General features: G+C 36.4%; 3 protein-coding genes across 3 annotated transcripts; 1 reads left to right on the top strand and 2 right to left on the bottom strand.

The window, feature by feature from the left end:
• Positions 1-135: 135 nt before the first annotated feature.
• Positions 136-4586, top strand: LOC100745971 (kinesin-like protein KIF6). Its single transcript, XM_003487238.4, has 13 exons — positions 136-633; positions 693-811; positions 900-974; positions 1057-1099; positions 1285-1386; positions 1461-1582; positions 1881-1997; positions 2053-2184; positions 2666-2800; positions 2963-3059; positions 3138-3293; positions 3368-3590; positions 3655-4586. The coding sequence occupies exons 1-13, from the start codon at positions 568-570 to the stop codon at positions 4404-4406; spliced, it is 2139 nt and encodes a 712-aa protein (XP_003487286.2). The 5' UTR covers positions 136-567; the 3' UTR covers positions 4407-4586.
• Positions 4587-4593: 7 nt separating this feature from the next.
• LOC100748719 lies at positions 4594-11475 on the bottom strand. Its single transcript, XM_003487261.4, has 15 exons — positions 11051-11475; positions 10484-10970; positions 10112-10407; positions 9734-10038; positions 9018-9671; positions 8687-8941; positions 8309-8624; positions 6915-8243; positions 6640-6845; positions 6351-6489; positions 5984-6261; positions 5538-5903; positions 5115-5465; positions 4889-5042; positions 4594-4834 (listed from the first exon to the last, which is right to left on the bottom strand). The coding sequence occupies exons 1-15, from the start codon at positions 11253-11255 to the stop codon at positions 4638-4640; spliced, it is 5538 nt and encodes a 1845-aa protein (XP_003487309.1). The 5' UTR covers positions 11256-11475; the 3' UTR covers positions 4594-4637.
• A 72-nt stretch (positions 11476-11547) lies between these two features.
• LOC100748599 (uncharacterized protein DDB_G0284459) lies at positions 11548-16991 on the bottom strand. Its single transcript, XM_003487260.4, has 3 exons — positions 16876-16991; positions 13015-15097; positions 11548-12258 (listed from the first exon to the last, which is right to left on the bottom strand). The coding sequence occupies exons 1-3, from the start codon at positions 16876-16878 to the stop codon at positions 11915-11917; spliced, it is 2430 nt and encodes an 809-aa protein (XP_003487308.1). The 5' UTR covers positions 16879-16991; the 3' UTR covers positions 11548-11914.
• Between the last annotated feature and the right edge of the window lie 1044 nt (positions 16992-18035).

Below are 18035 nucleotides of genomic sequence, written 5' to 3'. Positions count from 1 at the left end.
GTCGTCGCCTAGGCGACCACGCGACCTCTCGCTCTTCTCCTCTCTGATGGACGAAGAGGAAAAGGAGGAGGAGGAGGAGAAGGGTGTTTCGATCAATCGAACCGGTGCGACTACGTTGTTCGGCGAGATATCGATACGTCGAAAGGGAGGAAAAGACCAGGCTATGTTGCGTTGTCGGTCTTTTTCTTTTTGTCGTGGAAACACAAGCTTTCTCGCAGGTCCGCCGCTACCTTTTTGCCGACGGATGGGCCGCTTTAACGTGCAAATGCTCGCCGCTTTTGTCGGTGTACTTGTCGCACTTTTATTGGTCTAGTTTCACGGCTCGATACCTCTTGACTATATCTGAAGCTTTTGGTAGCCTTGTACGTTTAGTTATTTAAATTGATTTAAATAAGAAACGCTGCACGTGTGAAAAAGTTTTTTACTATTTTCCACTTTCGAGAATTCAACAGTTTGTCACGTTTTACTTGTTTCTTTCCTGAATTGTAATACGTATCTATAGGTATTCGATAATCGATCACCTGTCATCGATTCATAGCCACAAAACTGCGAGGTTATACGAACGAGATGGTGAAAAATTCTATCAAAGTCTACGCCAGATTGAAACCAGAACAAAATCGGAGAAACATAGTGGTAAATATCGCGATAGCAAATTGAAATTGGTTTTATAAGATGCACGTTTTCTTCCAAAGAATTATCAAGTCTTGCATCGTCCCAAAGAAAATCTCGAGGAGGATTTCTTGGTTCTAGTCTCTCCAGTCCAAAGAATAAAAGATTATCCTGACAATCGTCCCGAGTCTTGGAATTTCTCGTGAGATATTACAAAAATAACATTTTGTCATTGTCGGTAATATGTCTAAAATCTGAAGTCTAAAAATTCAAACATCTGAAACTTTCAGCTTTTTCCGAATATTTGAGGAATCCGCAACGCAAGAAGACGTGTTCGAAAGTGTTGCACGATCCGTAGTTGAAAGGTAAAAGAATCGTATCATTTATTAATGAATTAGGGTGCATTCCTCGAATATTCACTTAACTATGCAATTTCTTTTATTAAAGTGCTCTCGATGGTTACAACGGTACCATTTTCGCCTACGGCCAGGTATACCGAACAATAAATCGATAGAATCGATAAAACGTGACTCGAGTAAAACATCTATTTTCTAAAATTAAGTCGTCTACCGTTGTCATACAATTTCAAACTCGTACCACATCCTCGAACGTTCTATCCATGAAACCTCGATCGAGGCGAGCCTCTGATATGATTTTAAGTCATGAATTTTGTAGACCGCCACTGGGAAAACGTACACGATAACCGGGAGTCTGGAGAACGAATGTCGTGGTATCATACCGAGAACTTTGCAATTCCTGTTCGACGCGATACAAAAGGTTGCGTTTGTTGGTTATCAGATGTTATATAGGTACGCGCAGAGAACCCTATACCGCCCTTAAATTTTATGCAGCGACCGGAAAACGTGTACTCCATCGAGGTGGCATATCTGGAGATTTACAATGAAACCGGCTATGACCTGATAGATCGGAAGCACCAACGAGACTTCGCGGTTACGAGATTGGAAGATTTACCGTAAGTCCGGGTGACGTAAATGGTGGCCTGTCGAGTAATGCGCGAACACGGATACGAGGGTATTTCGTAAAAACCAGGGGGCCCCCCTAAAGGGAAACAACCTGCTCGACCCGACCGATCAAACATGATTCCGACAAACTTCCAATATGGAGCAATCGTGCGCAAGGTGCAACCGTGTTATCTTTATATCTTCCTTGTCTTGCGCCACGTTACGGAGGATTCTCTTTTTGTTTTACAATTAAAAGTAAGGGAGAGTACTAAAATTTCTCATCTATTGGAAACTGTGCACGCGTTTCAGACGTATCAGCATTCGAGAAGACGAGGCCGGGAAATTACACTTGAAGAATTTGACATTTTATTGCGTTAAGAACTTGGAGGATGCATTCGAATTGCTTGTGCTAGGCGATCATAATCGGTAAAATAATCTCGTTATATTGTCGTATTGGAAAAAAGAATGTAGTTCTTCATAGGGTTACCGCCGATACACCGATGAATCCTCAGTCATCGAGATCGCATTGCATCTTTACCATCGTAGTTTCTACGAAGAAGTTCGGCGCTGAACAATACAAGCGAGCGAAAGTACATCTCGTCGACCTAGCAGGGTTCGTATGTTTTCCTCCGTCTTGTATCGACTGAAGGTACAAGGGTTAGAGATATTACGACAATTGATCAGCTCCTAATTGAAGACAACCATTAGAAAAATTCATTTCAGTAACAAATTTTTAATTGAGCATCCTAATTAAAAAAAAAGGAAAAGATTAGATAAAGAAGAAAAGAAAAGATAAATTGTGAGAAAGTGAGCTGGTAAAGAGCACGATTAAACGCATATTTGCCGACTGGTGCGTAATTGTGTAATGATATCTTTAAATTCCTTTCACAAATTACATCTCTATTCCAACAATGTTGTGGAAGTGACATTTTTACGATTACGTACCAACATCTCAAATGCATTAAACGTTGTCCTACTTGTCAGCGATAATTTTTCCTACGCGCACCATCGTGTCGTGCTTTCTCATTGCCATCTGCGCCCGTGCTGGCAAATTTTGTAACGGTAACCGATTTTTCAACGTGAGATCTCCGTAGGTCCGAACGTGTCTACAAATGCTCGATAACTGGCACCATTCTGACCGAGGCGAAGCACATTAACCTGAGCCTACATTACTTGGAACAAGTCATAGTGTGTCTGGGTCAGGAGAGCGCAGGTCACATTCCTTACAGGTGCTAAATTCACTCAGGGATTTATATCCGACAGTATAATTTTTCATCACTTAAATAATATGCGGATAGCGAATGAAACTTTATTGTACTCTTCTGACTTACCTTTTGTTTTAGATTAGAACCCTTGTTTAATCATGGAACTTTCGTTGTTTCCATTTTTAGGAATTCCTTATTGACGTCGATTTTGAGAGACAGCTTAGGTGGAAACTGCCTGACTACTATGTTAGCGACCATAAGCCTTTGCGCTTTTAATCTAGAGGTACGACACGATTTTTATTGCCTCATAATCATCAGCGCATTTGTTTAATTGGATATACTCTTATCTCGTAATTGTCAGGAAACAGTGTCAACGTGCAGGTTCGCTCAACGAGTAGCTCTCATTAGGAATGACTTAAAACTAAATTTGGAGACAGACATTCAGAGTGAAAATGCGTTACTGAGAGCGGAGAATGACAGACTTAAGCAACAAATCAAAGCCTTGACGAGGCAAACTGTTCAGTATCTTTATCAAAAATTCAATTTAGCGTGTAAATTAGGTTTCAATTAGTTTTGATATTTCAAATGTAGATATCTGAAGAGCTTACAGCTGCAGATAAAAAAAATCTCGACCATAAGATCGGAAGCTTTTTAGAATCAAATAAACAAGTCATTTGGGATTATGATCCTAAGAAAGTAGAATATTGTTTCGAAAGTTTCAAGCGAGCTTTCGAATTGAGCAAGGATCCAAAGTGTTACCTGAAGAAACTGGAATATTATAAGGATCTGGTTATTCAAAGAGACAAAGAAATTTGTATCCTATTATAATTTTATTAATATTCCATTATTTATCAGAAAATTTCTTAACTTTTTAACAGCATTGTTGATCGATAGAATGAAAAGGGAAAGGAATCAACGATCGACACAATTAAATGATGATCGGTTTACAACTAATAATATCGAGAACGATAATCAAAAAATGATACAAAATTCCCTAAGTAATCGTACACCGTTGAAAAAACAAAAACGAAGACCTAAAATTAGTAATGAAACTAAACCTGATTGCAGTACTAATGTTTATGATAATGATCCGACATCGAGAAACAAGTCAATATCCATTGATACATTTATGCCAGAGTTATTGCCTTGCAATATCGTTAATTTAACTTTAAGTGATTTAATCGAGGATAAAGATCAAGCAATTGATCAGAGAACAGGTGATAAAACTGATGACACGAATCAACAGTCCTTACGCAAATCTGAAAGAGGGCAGAAAAACGTTAAGAAAAAACATAATCATAATAATCAGATAGAATCAAAAGTGAAACAGCAGAGTCCTGTTGAATTATCAAGTGCGAAAGCGAAAATTGTAACTCGGGAAGCTTCGTTTGTAGAGGCAGATTATTCAGCTCCAATTTATCAAAAGTTTTTAAGCTTCAGTGCTAATAATCCAGAAACCCCTTTGATTCTACAGGAAAACAAAGCAGAAAGGGATGATTTCGAGCGAAAGTCTAATACGGAGACAAAAGACAAACAGTTTGAGGATTCATTGCCTTTGACAGGGGATCCGGAAATCGACGAAGAAATCATAGCGTTCTACAAAGCGAAACGATCTGGAGGTATTTACTAGTCAGTTTTTCAAGATGCTGTTTACAATATAAGAAGTCATAATAGAGTATGCAAGAATGCAGTATTATTTATCGAATATGCTTATAATTGATACATACAACTAATTATAATGTAATACAGTTTTATAAACGATGAATATTAATTAATTCTAACTCTCGTACATACATAGCTACAATAAATAATCTTACACGCACTAACAACGTTTTTAATATTAATTCTTTGGCAGAAAACTTCAACGTTTCGAGCATGTTAACGTTTCCATATCTAATTTTTCGCCGTACATTTTTGCTTCCAAAATTGTTAATTTGTTTTCATAGATTAAACTCAGGCAATATCGTTTCGCTAAATTAGGATACTTTCTAATCTTAAAGGTAAATAATTTATTAACGTTCAATCTTATACTATCCTTATATAGGAAGCCTTGAATACCTGAAAAAAAATCTCCCCTTGTATTTATTATATGAAAAATAGTTTAATAATTACCTTTATATTCATAAATTCGAAGATTCTTCCTATTTTCAACAAAAACAAGCAGTGTTTCGATCAATCCATCGAAATTAAGTATCGTAAAGGATGTTGGTCGGTGTGCTTTTATTGTTTGAAGGATCTTTTTTCCTTTTACATCGTTATTAAAGATCTACGTAGAATATAGGAATTAAAAAATTGGAAGGCATGATTTATTAAGTATTTTTTCGAAGATTTAACTCACAAATATACGATCCTCGCTAACATCTTTGTCATAATACAGAAACATTTCTTTCTCAAATAATCCAACTTTGAATTTCAGACTTTCTGAATTTCTAGCATATTTCCTAAGATTTACATTGGCAGAACGATTAACGTTATATTTACTAGCATTCTTCTTGCTAGCCAACAATATTTGATCTTTCTCGAAAATAATCTGAACATTATCATCGTCTACCAGAGACGAAAGAGGCTTCTGTATTTCCTCGTTCATACTTCTAGATGACTGCAGTCGTTCGTTTTTGTCAATTGACGTCAAAAATATGTCTTGATCTATTTTGTTACTGTCTATATCATGGCCAAAATTTAAAACGTGCTAAAATTTTTAACGAAGCATAGATAATGATATTTAATCACTTTTAGTTCCAAATATAACACTAAAACTTACCCTAAACGTGTCATCCTTTAGCTTCCATAGATTTGTAGGACTCCTTCCACAAGAACTTGGCCCTGAAGTGAGAAAATATAAAGCTTGGTCGTATTTATAAGTGGTCCATTGTTCGACCACTCCAAAATCAGATATGTTGACGACCAACTCGAATTTTGTTCCAGTAAAAGAGTACATGTGCATGTGACAGGTAGTGTAGCTTAATATTATATAGTCGAAGTCATCCAGCTCGAAATGGTGGACGCTAACGATGCTGCTGTGGAACTTGATGACTTGCAGATAATCAAACGCATTGAACTTGTAAATTTGTTTCTCAGCGTAGCGTTTCAGCTCGCGCAAGTCCTCACACATACTATCCAGATTTGCCTAAAAAGAAAGCATAAGCGTTTGCACAAAATTTCTAAATCATTAATACCTGAAAGGTTCATTGAAAATGGTTTCCATACACTTTTTTCCGCCAATACATCGTTCATCCCTAAATGTTCCTTTGCTAAAGTATTTGACAGCTCTGTGATGTTCGTGCCGTTTAACATATCATTTCCCGATGCCCCTTTCTCAAAGTAAACGTTACCAAATACGACCCATTTACCAGAGATAAACTGTGATACTAAATTGTTGGTCGTGACCGCCACAGCTTCCCAACGAGCCGGATCTATGCCGTTCAAGTAGCCTAACACTCGAAGACTCTGATTGAGAAATATTGGTCTTTCGAATATAAAATTGCCTAGAAAAGTAAACGTTTTAGAGAAAATGGCTTATGTATAAAATCATTTGTCGATCATCTCTTCGAAACGTTTGTCGTCTATGTTTTACCGTTTATAGAACTCTTCGAATTCAAAGGTATAAAACTTTTCGGATCGATGCCGTTAATAATGTGAGCATTGAAATTCTGTCGAACGTGAACATTCCCACGAAAATTAAAGTGTCCTGATATTTTCTGGTCCCCAGTCATCTGAAAACAAAAATGCTATTAGAGAACTGGAGGAATTAATCATCAAATAATGTAAATAGATCTACTTGTTCCTTATAGAATCATGTCTCTTTTAAATAAAAAGATGGAATTTCCAAAAACATCCAATAGATTAATTTGAAATATATATACCATAAAAGTGTTGTATTGAACCTCCTGTAAGTTAACGTCATTGATTCTTCCGAAAATTTGCATTTTATCTACAGTAATATTGTCACATTTCAAAAATTCTATACTTTGTTCAGTGTCCAGCGGTATTAATAAATTCATATCCAAATGGTTGAATTTCTCTACTTGAATATCAGATTGAAAATTGACATCAGTAAACGTGGTAGTACCTGCGATCGAAAAAATACATTTTCAAAACATTTCCAGATGTAATCCAAAATAATCGGAATTCCAGTCACCTTCGATATAATTAGGTCTGTTAAGGTTTAGAACATCATGATGCAGGTCATTTACATCGATTCCCATAATAGATTTCGTTGTGAGGTTTGCCCAAACTACAAGATCCTTTTCTATTTTTATACCATCTCTAAAAATAATTTTTGATTCAATAAAGAACGGCGTGTCTATAAAGACGACCTTTTCTTGGAATCTTTTCAGATCTATGTCATTCAATTTGTCCTGCACTATAAACGTATCATTAAAGATGACAGTGTTTTCGAACACTTTCGTGCCAGAAACTGTAAGATTATCCTTGTTGTTAAACATTATCATGGTTAAGAAGTGATCGAAATTTTTTCCCTGGATTAATCCATTCGTGTAAAGATTTTTTATAGTCACATCATTAAGGAAGCGAACATCTCCGTGCAATTCGTAGCTATTGTTTCCTAAATGTTTGAATTTCTTTATCAGATTATAGAATGGTACATCACCGATACTTCCGGTTGTATTGAATTCTTTAAGAATTGTCACAGAACCATTGACGATAACAGGACCTGTTAACACCTGTTCTTTAAAGGGGTCTAGAATATTTTCTATGGGATGGCCATTCAAAGCGGTCGCCTCAAGTTGATGGCAAATAATTGTGTCAAAGCTTTTATGTGCATCGATTACTATATTTGTCTCGGATTTTAAAACCGTATCAAGTACGCGTTCTGAAAAATTGAAGCCATTCATAAAGTCCAAAATCGTCAAATTCTTAATGACAACATCTGACTTGAAAATCACGGTGTCGATTTCATCTTCAGTATACAGATCCGCCAAGACATTTCCATTAAGTAACTTTGTAATAACCATTCCTGTTACTTGAAGAGAGTTTAGAGTTTTGCTTCCATTAAGAATGCTGTCTAAAGTCGCGCCTAATCTATCGGTCAACAGACTGATCTCATCCAACGACATTCCATTGATAAATTTCGCGTTCAAGCGATCGATCTCCAACTGGTCGATGGCTCCAATATTCGGAAACTCTAAATGTTTTGTGAAATTGGCGAAATCAAGACCATTAACAACCTTTGGTGTTATTTTATCCGCCAGTAATGTTTCCGTCATTAAATTTTCAAAGCTAACGTTTTGAAATATTTCGTTCACTTTCTGATTAAAGACATCGAATGAAACGTTGTTGTTTAGTCCATCAAAAGACAACTGGTCTACAATAATTGGAGACTTAAACACAATAATCCTGTCCAAGCAATTGTTGGAATTTGTATTCTCCTTGAAGAAAGCTTTTAATTTCTTCATAGCCCCAAACGTCACATTTCCAAAAGTCACGTTCGATAGTATCTTTGTTAAATCTGAAACGATACATAGTGATTAATAAACGAATATTAATTGCCGATAAAAGAAAGCGAATTCATACTTGGAAAATCTTGTACTGTGTCCAAAGTCGCGAACTCATCCAAAAAATGTCCATTAACCATACCGGATGTGATGGTAACATTAGATTTTATTCCGACATTCTTTAAAAATGTCTTAATCCCAGTAATTTTAATTTCCTTGTCGGTTTTTAACAATAAATCCTCTAAATTTAGTACACGTTTATTCATGAACAATGTGTCGAATGTAACATTTCCCAAAACATTTAAGTTGAAAAACATCACATCCGATGAAATCTTTGAAGTTTCGTTCAACAATAATCTATCTTCCATACTAATTCCTGATATTTCGCCATCTAACTATAGTTATAAAAGATTCGTACAATATTAGAAATACGCCTAAAACTTAACCAAAAACATACCCGAAATTCTCCATCAATTTTTATGTTCTCGAAGGCAATCTCTTCTTTTAGAATGTTGTCTTTATACAAAATTACGTAGTCTTCGAAATTTACGTCATTTAGAGTGGTTACATTTTCCAATCGTGATAGCAGCATCGAATCGAACGATTTGGTACCGGTTATAATCACGGAAGTATCACTATTCTCCAAAACATATTCCGTTGGATACAAAAGATTATTTAGGATACCCAGCTCAAAAATATCTGAGATCAACGTCTGAAATTAATATAATTGTTACATCAAATTAATTATGCCACTTATATAAAATTGTATATCTAGCTTTAAATTTTACCCCTTCGATAATAGTATTTCCAGGAATATACATTGTTTCGTGTTTCCACACAATATTCTTCATCAATGTTGTCCAATCAATTCCATTAATCACAGAGAAAAAGAGATTCCCGTTTACTTGAGCACGATTTATTTTATAAAAATCCACGGCACTATAATCCACTATAGAATCACCAAACTGAATATTCTCGATAGGAATACCATTCATCGAATGAACTGTCAGATCTTCAGCCTCGATGGAATCAAAGACAATTGTTTCGTTGATGTCATTGATGGACAGCGCAGTTAAGTTTCTCACATACAAATTGCCAGTAACATTAATATTTCCAAATATCGTGAAATCCGAATCGGAAAGCAGATCCGTTAAATTATGTTCTATGGTGTTCATCAAATTCGAATCGATTTCATCGAGTTTTCGGCTTACGTTTTTCAATTTTTCCGCGAAACTGTCTGCGTCGAATGTCAAATCTTCTTTCGTTAAAGTCGTTCCGTCCATCGTGATCGAATGATAAGTCACGTTATCAGATATAATTGCATTCGTGGCGTTTACTGTACTAACATTCCAAACTCCGGTAATTATAGGATTCCTTAAGTAACTCTTTTCGAGACGCGCCTTTGTTTCATCGAGAATCCTTTCTTGATGATTCAACGAATCCTAAACAGGTATTTCGAAGATCTGTAATTTTTAAATATTTTAAGAGTGCCTACGATACCTACGTTTAACAAAGATTGCAAGATCAGCAGTCTTTCGATACTGGATTGAATCGGATGTTCCGTGTTTTTCAACTGCACGTTAAGTTTTACAATTTGATTACCCAAGATGAATCCATACTTCGGAAGTGGTGTAATCATGGATAGATCAAACTGATCGAGGATACTGTTAGGTAACGAGATTCTTTTGAAATTCAGGCCTTCCCAGGCAAGAGCCATTACTGTGGAGTTTTTCAGTTGAACCAACAACAATGACTCGTTTCTATACGTATCCACATTTACGTTTGTCACCCATAAGATTTCTGAAACATCTGTAATACACATCAATTAATTATTCAGGGAGAGAATCACGGTAATTCAATTCTTTATGGAATTTAGTTTTACCAAAGTTGTGTTCAGACTCTGTATTGAACTGGAATTCACCATCTACGAAGTGAAAAAGGCCAGCTTCCGGTCCAGAAGTCGCCAAAAATTGAAGATAACCGCTCTCAAAACAAACAAAGTTTTTTAAATTATACGACTCTATCGTTTGTAGCTTTTGAAAAATACGGCCCTCGGTAGTGGGTCTATATTCATAGAGCGAGATATCATTCATGCCTTGAACAGCGAGTGAACTGCTTTCATAAATAGGGCATATCTGTATACCAAACGTTCTTGGTACAAAGAGCCTATCATGAAACCTATACCGAACGAATAATTCGGATTGAATGTATGGATTCAGCGATTATTGCAAATTTATATCGTACGAATAATTACCAAAAGTCGAAAGTATTGATTGAAAAGTCAATGATAAATCCATACACGTCGATGGATGTTTGCAATCCAGAATATAATTCGTCGTCATTCAACAGCAATATTTTATATGGCTTTTCGTGTTCAATGAACTTCATGTCTTTTATACGTTTCTGTACTGACCACGACCAAAAGAATTGAAAAACATTTCCATCTTTTAATCTGTACCACCGTAACATGTTTCCACTGTTCGATTCTACGCAGAAAACGATCGCAGCATCAAGCTCCGAGTGAAGGTTGATCACTCTAAACGTTAATATAGTATCTTCCAGATCAAAAATAATAGAATCATAGACAACAGCCGTATCCCGATTAAGTTTGTAAACGTATAAGATAGATTTCTGAACCCCAAATAGATAGTTGATACCATTTACGTCTAGAGATTGCCAATTTGTCACTGTTTCTGGTAAGTTTGCGTATTTACGAACAAAGATATCTGTCATTATGAGCTCTGGAATGAAAGGAAACTGTCGTCGGTATTTATGATTAAAGTTATACGCGGTTCAAACAAAATAATATCTTGTACAGTACCTTCTCTGTTCCCTGCGCCTGTATTGAATTCGTATTCCATCCAAATTAACGTTTCATTTTCAGAATTTCGTGTAATTCGAGATAAATTGATATCCGCAAATTGATGTGGAGTTTTTAAGACATGGTTGATATCCCAGCAATTTGTAATGTTCGCACAAACGAAAAGAAATAACCAAAAAGTAGGATTATGAATTGACGGGGGCATTGTAACGTTGCGATTAGATCGAATGATCTCGGAAAGGATACTCGTAACAGTCGATCGTACGATACAAAATATTTTGATCGCGATTGAGTTCACACGCAGTGGTTCTCAGAATACAACGATTTTTATATTTTACTAGAACGACTTAATGATTGGAAATAAATTATGATACTATTTCAGTGATTCGTTAGCATCCATGACTTCTCTTCTTGAATAATTTATCAACCTATAGGTTTTTCTTCATTTGTACATGCTAATTGTACACTTTCACAAGTATGTAGGTCAAACAATGTTAGTTGCTCGTTTTCTTTAGAGAAAACGTTTTATTCAGTCAACATATTATAATACAAACAACGTGCATAAATAACTACGTGTTGTAAAACCGTGTAACGTAACAATTATCCTTGATGTTTTATGAATATATAATCAATGCATCGTACACCAAATTGTTCCATTACAAAACGTACTAACCATTTATAATTTGTTAAATCCCTTCATATCCCTTTCAACAATATATTACATTTTCCTACGTATGTACATATCGTTTAAACAAAATTAATCATTACTTTGATTTTCAAACGCATCATCAAACTTGTTATTTTCAGAATGCGACAAACAGCATGTAATTCTAAACTACGAGTAACTTCTGCTACAGTTAATGTCTAAGGCACAGTAACTGATAAGAATCTCGTTCTGTCACCAACTTTTGGCGCAAACCTCACGTTGATCTTTTCCTTGTCCTCTTCACCGACTTCGAGAAACGAATTCCAATCCACCAGGAAATAGAGACCGCTCTTCCTTCTCGGAGGTAGAGCAGTATCAGGTTCTTTGGTCGTACCACCGAAAGACTCCTCTAATGCCATCAGGTTCGAGCTGGCCGTGGTCGACACGGTGGTAGAAGAGGAAGAGGTCTCAAGTGATATCGATGTGGCCGATTTTGATTGATCAGAAGCTGCTGTCGCTGAATCTGTCGTCATGGAAGTGCTTAAGGTGGTATCTGCCGATTCTGTTGACAAGTTCCATCATGAATTCGGGTTTAAATTTCGTTCGACACTGTTCCGTTCGAAGTGTGAATTGTAAGACTGAGAAATGTTGAAGTTGAGTGACGTACTCTGAGAATTGGTAGGAAACCGCATGCATTCAGATTTCAATGATAATTTGCAACAATAACATTGTAGATAAGAATGAATATTATACAATGAGATAGGATATGATGTATCGTTAAGAGTAAATGTTCCGTTAATACATGGTAACACGTGTACAATGTACACAGAATTTCTCTGTAGCATTAGTCATGAAAAAGGAACATTAGCACTCTATGTACAGAGTATTTCTCACAATTAGCAAGAAAGATTAACAAGCGAATGGAAAGTGATAGACCTCGAACCAATCTGTAGTTTTCATAGATCTTTTCCCAGCTATTCCTTTTGTGGGAAAGATCGGCCTTTCTTCTGCGCGAGAAGAAGATTTAACATAGGCTCATCAACGTTGTTAGAACAGAAAAGGAAAGCAATTAAGAACGTAGTAAGAAATGTTTTGCTATATCTTTCGAGTAAGTGAAAGATGACAAAAAAATGCATGAATACGAGTCGAAAATTTTTGGTACAGAATTAGTAGGGATCAGATAGTCAACCAGACCCTCGTCTAATTATTTTGTTATACACGTTAATTAATAGATTTCGAAGTTTCGTTAATCCCTGAACGATTTTTTGAACCCAAAACTCCGTACCACCCAAAACGTATATCATAAATTTCTTAATACCAGTCGTAATGCTCGAAGGAGAGATAGTTTGTTCCGTGGTGGTAACAGTGCTTGCTTCTTTCTCCTCTTGGTTTTCTTGCTGCCTCTTCACTTCGTTTCTGACTTGTTCGTTGTAGTTTCTGATGATCTCTTCGAGTTTCAGCGGGTCTGGCCCGTCTTTTAGAATCTTCGTGGACTGCAGCAAATCGTTCGCCACTTTTTTAACATTCTGAATGTTAGCCTTACCCTCCTGCACCAATTTCACAGTATCCAGAAGCTCGTTGATCTTGTTTCTTTGTTCTTCGTTATCCACAGCCGCTTCGTGTGGTTTGAATACATGATACTTGGATGTCTCTGTCGATTCCATGTCTTCCATAGAATTTACCACAGTCTTGGCTAACTTTTGAGAATTAGAGATCAGGCCTATGTTCTCCAAAATCCCTCTCATGTTGTTCGGTACAGCTTCGATCACGGATGGAGCTTCCGTAGATGGTTTCATTGATTTCTGTCTTCGATTGTCATTGATACCAAGTCCAAATTTAGCCAAGAACTCCTTCATCTCTTGATTCTTTACGCTAGAAGTAGGCAGAGGCTTGAAGTTTGTATACGAGTTTAGGTTAATTGTCGTCTTCTCTGTGGTGCTGGTCGTGGGTTGGGCCAAATTCGAAGTTTCAAGACCGAATTTTTTGAACATCAATTGAACATCCGGAGTTAGATTTTCCACGCCTTTCTTGATCTCAGATCCTGGGCTTTCAAAAGCGTTTTGGTTGACAATCGATACTGCGTCATTTCCAGCAGAAGCCATACTGTGAATACTATTCAGGTCTGGAACTTGTACTTTGCTCTCAAGAATATCCTTGTTCTTCTTATAAACATCTTCGACATTGCTGCTGTTACTTGGTCGTAAGCCAATCGAAGCTAACAGATCCATCACCTCTGGTCTCATTGGCATGGTGGTTGTAGTAGTACTAGTAGTAGTTGTCGTTGTAGCGGCTTGACGAAATCCTGCAGAATTCAAGGAATACGTGGAACTATACTTCACTTTCGAAGACGTTTCGGTGGGCATGGGTGTCACAAAAACGGTAGTTGGTTTTTCAGAACTCGACATCAAGTTTTCCGCAGTACTGGTATCTCTCATTAAGACTTCTGGTCTTGATGTCGAAGAAACAGTAAGATGATCTTCAGGCTGCACGTTAATAGTTGGAAGAAACGGTATTTTGTCGAGTTTGGAAGGTACAGTTGGTTTCATAATGGTACTCGGCGGTGCGTTGTAACGCCATTGACTAGATGTCAATATATTCTGATTCACTTTGGATCTTTCCAAGTCGATAGTAATTTCCTTAGAAGCTGGTTTCGTGGTAGGTTTATGGGTAACGCTGGTGCTATAAACAATTTCTAATCCAGTATCGTTGCTTCCACTATTTCTGTAAATTGGATATTGCCTCGTGGTCGTTTTCTCAGTGGTGAACGCGTTTTTCTGAAGATTCTCCAGGTTGAAAGTAAACCTGATAGGCGTGGAATCCAGTTTCAACGATTCCTTTAAAGGCACCTTCGTACGCACTTCTGAGTACGTGTCCCTGTGATTTTTATAATGATTCTTCATCGTAGTAGATTCTTTCGAAATGGTCTTATAGGAATTACGATTTACTATTAAATTCTCTGTAACTAATCTTTCGGAATTCTCTACGTTGTTATTCTCTTTTTTCGTTTTCCCTTCGTCAGACTCGTCTTTATCATTTTCTGATATTAGAAAATCAGGAATTATCTTCGTCATTGGTGGTTTCGTGTAAAGGTCCCTTAAGTTTCCAGGTGATTCGTTAGCACTGTAAGGGAGGACAACCATCAACGCCCTTTGATACAAATCCCTCGCTTTTTCAAATTTTTCTTTGTCTTTGAATTCGTACAAGTCCTGGGACGTGATGTTTTCCAGAATATTCACTATTTCTTGTCTAGTTAGCCTAGGCAGACTGGGGTCATCGCGAACCTGTCTTTCGACTTCCTCGATCGTACGGTTGATTGAGCTCTCGATCTCGAATCTTGACGGAAGTTCATTGTCCTGGCAGTGACCTAGACTGAAGAGGAGCAGCAAACAGAAAACCGCGAACTGCGCAAACAATTATTGCATCGATTAAAGTATCGTCGCAATCTTATTTATTATGCAAAGAATTGCAAGATAAACTACGATTAAAATTTTGAATGCCAATTGCATTCGAAGAATTAACGATTCCACGTTATTAACGCACTTTGTGGTTCGCAACTGCTTCTCGGAATAAATTTTACACGTAATCGCTGACTCGAAACGAATACAGAAATCTAGTTCATATTCGCGATCACTTGTATCATTCCCTTGTTGAAAGTCAATTAATCAAAATTCTTTCTAAGACATTGTTAACATTTTTTCAATCTTCGTCGAGAATTACAATTCTGTTACAGGCCCATATAAATGATTCTTAATGAAATAGTTATCGAGTTTACGTAAGATGCATATTGCTCGCGCTTTTTTCCTTCGAACATCTAGAAACGATTGCAATCAGTTGAACTCAGTACCGTGTCTCTTTCATATTCATAAAACAGCTCTCGCAAAATATCCTTGACTTATTTAGCCGATCGAGAAAGTCCAATAACCTGGTTATGTTATGCAATGTAGTATAAAAATTGAACGATTCCTGAATCTGAGAAAAATTATATAGAATAGAAAAGAAAGGTACAATTTACATGATACCATAATCGTAATTTCCGGCAGCGCTTGTCATACCGCTGTGAGACAATTATCGAAAAAAATTACTACTATAATAGACGCTGTATTTTATAACATGCCACCGCTGTTACCTATACTGTCACTAATTGTTATTGGAGGTGTTGAGCGGCCTGGAAACGTGATTTTGCTACATTCGTTCCTTTCGACTTCCAGAAAACTTTCTAGATAATTTTTTATGTGCTCGTTTCTTGAAATGACTATTATTTTCCGGCCGATTTCCGGCTAAACCGAGTTTAAACCCTGGCAAAAATGGTTCAAGTATTTAGACTTCCCTGCCATTTCGTCTTCGTGGATAAAATTTAATCGGAGGAGAAACCAGGAATAACTCGAAGTTTTAAAAAACTGTACTTAATGTATTTCCATTTCACAGCGTTATAAGTATTTCGTGTAATGGAAAAAGTATTATGTGGAGTGATTGTGTTAAGCAGTGAAATTAGACACGCTGGATGATTTACGATAATGATCTTCGAAGTCGAAAGTCACTTTCGTCTTCGATGACGTGACCCTTTTCACGCGTTAACACGAGCTTATTGATCTTGCGATTTTCACGTATGTCACTTTGAACAAACATTTATATAAAGAATATACCGTTGTTTTCCTTTGCCATATCGAATCGCTTAAAATTTATAAACACTAACAAAGATATTTTCCAAGTGTCATCTATCTCATTTGGAATTAAATTCGAGCAATAGTAAAGTGAATGTCACGTATCACTCATTCAACTTTCAGTATTATTCCATTAATAAATTAGTAACGACATGCGAAAGTACCGTGACATACAATCGATATTTCTTTATGTAATCAAAATGAGTAATATGTTAGAATTGTCCAACGATTAAATTTAAATTTATTGATTTATTATTATCATTAGCGATATGATCATTTACTTAGATCAAGCTCGCGTAACCATGAAAGCGGGCTATTCATCAACAGCTATCAGAAAATTGTTACGAGGATCTTACTGATTCTTGTTACGATCATTAATAAATAATGTTAAATAAATATCCCATTCAAGTTCTACAGACACTTGGAAGTTTTGTACTATCAATGAATGATGGAAACTTCGATTTTTCACAGAAATTATTTTTTTGAAACAACAACACTAGAACCGCCGAGGAACTTACCATTACGGCAACCAATCGTCTTGGCACGCAGTTGACTACTGACTGAACGACTAAGGCCTACTTTCCAACTCTCTCTCTATCTCACCCGCTTATTTTGCTTCGACTGTCCTCCTGCACGTGGCTTTGGTTCATCTATAGATCTGAACGTTGCAGGTGAACCCATCACTTGCTTTTTCCCTCCGTTTTTCGGCACCTTAAACAGTATCCGACAGTGATCGAACGATGCACACGCTTTCTTCTTGTCGCTGATATGAAATAGAAAGGCTGGCTTGATCTTTCATTTTCAAGGAGAAAGAAAGTACCGGGCGAGATCGGTAGTCATGTACAATTCGGGATGAATGAATATTTTGAATCGACCGTCGTGCGCTAGTTCGCGTAAAATGGTGAATCATAAGTTTGTGACTTTTGGTAGCTTGGGAAAAGTCTTCTATGGATTTGTTGGGTGAGAGTTGTCAAGCAAAATAATAATTTTAATCTACTTAAAATGATAAAAAAATTGATCGATTGAGTTTCTCCAGTAAATATATTGACATTAATAATATACAATTATAGACTGAAATTTAATTCGTAGCTTCGATTTGAATTGTGCTCGTATACGTAAGTACTTTGTCAGTTATCCCAGATATAAAAAGTTACATATAAACATACTAATTGTAAGTCCATATATACTTTGAAAAAAGATGCTATGTCGATAATATTGTTATACGACGTTACCGATTCAGTATAAAAAACAGATTATAACGTTAATGATTGGAATTAAGATTGAATTTAGCTATTGCATTATAACCATAGACGAGACGTAGAATAGTTATAATTTGATCACACAGAATTTAGTGAACGGTGATTCTACATACCACGAATGGTATATACGAAAAAATAGACGCACCATTTATCGGTAGGTTACCATGGGAGAGCTTGTTTTAGAAAATGTGCATATACCATTTGCTATAAAGATAGTCGTCTGTGTAGGAATATGAAATATACATATTTACTATTTAACGTAAATTTATATTACTTCTGACAAATCAAACAACTCATGAATTTTCACATTTGTCAAATTAGTGACACTTCCTCATTACGACTTAATCCTGTCATCGATGTTTTTTTTATATATTTTCCTTTGTTCGTTAATTAAATTATATTTATTCATTTCAAAATAT

The sequence above is a fragment of the Bombus impatiens genome, unplaced genomic scaffold (assembly GCF_000188095.3).
Source record: "Bombus impatiens unplaced genomic scaffold, BIMP_2.2 scf_0146, whole genome shotgun sequence".
Lineage (NCBI taxonomy): Eukaryota > Metazoa > Arthropoda > Insecta > Hymenoptera > Apidae > Bombus > Bombus impatiens.
This window is presented reverse-complemented; position numbering and strand designations above follow the sequence as displayed.

Excerpts from the sequence above, each read along its gene's own strand:
- LOC100745971 (XM_003487238.4), top strand. The coding sequence starts at position 568 with ATGGTGAAAAATTCTATCAAAGTCTACGCCAGATTGAAACCAGAACAA. Across the intron at positions 1,998-2,052 it reads GTGCTAGGCGATCATAATCG|GGTTACCGCCGATACACCGA; the intron begins GTAAAATAATCT and ends AGTTCTTCATAG. Across the intron at positions 3,294-3,367 it reads AAGCCTTGACGAGGCAAACT|ATATCTGAAGAGCTTACAGC; the intron begins GTTCAGTATCTT and ends TTTCAAATGTAG.
- LOC100748719 (XM_003487261.4), bottom strand. The coding sequence starts at position 11,255 with ATGCCCCCGTCAATTCATAATCCTACTTTTTGGTTATTTCTTTTCGTT. Across the intron at positions 8,942-9,017 it reads GAAATACTATTATCGAAGGG|ACGTTGATCTCAGATATTTT; the intron begins GTAAAATTTAAA and ends TATTAATTTCAG. Across the intron at positions 8,625-8,686 it reads AAATTGATGGAGAATTTCGG|TTAGATGGCGAAATATCAGG; the intron begins GTATGTTTTTGG and ends TTATAACTATAG.
- LOC100748599 (XM_003487260.4), bottom strand. Across the intron at positions 12,259-13,014 it reads TCCTTCGAGCATTACGACTG|AATCGGCAGATACCACCTTA; the intron begins GTATTAAGAAAT and ends ACTTGTCAACAG.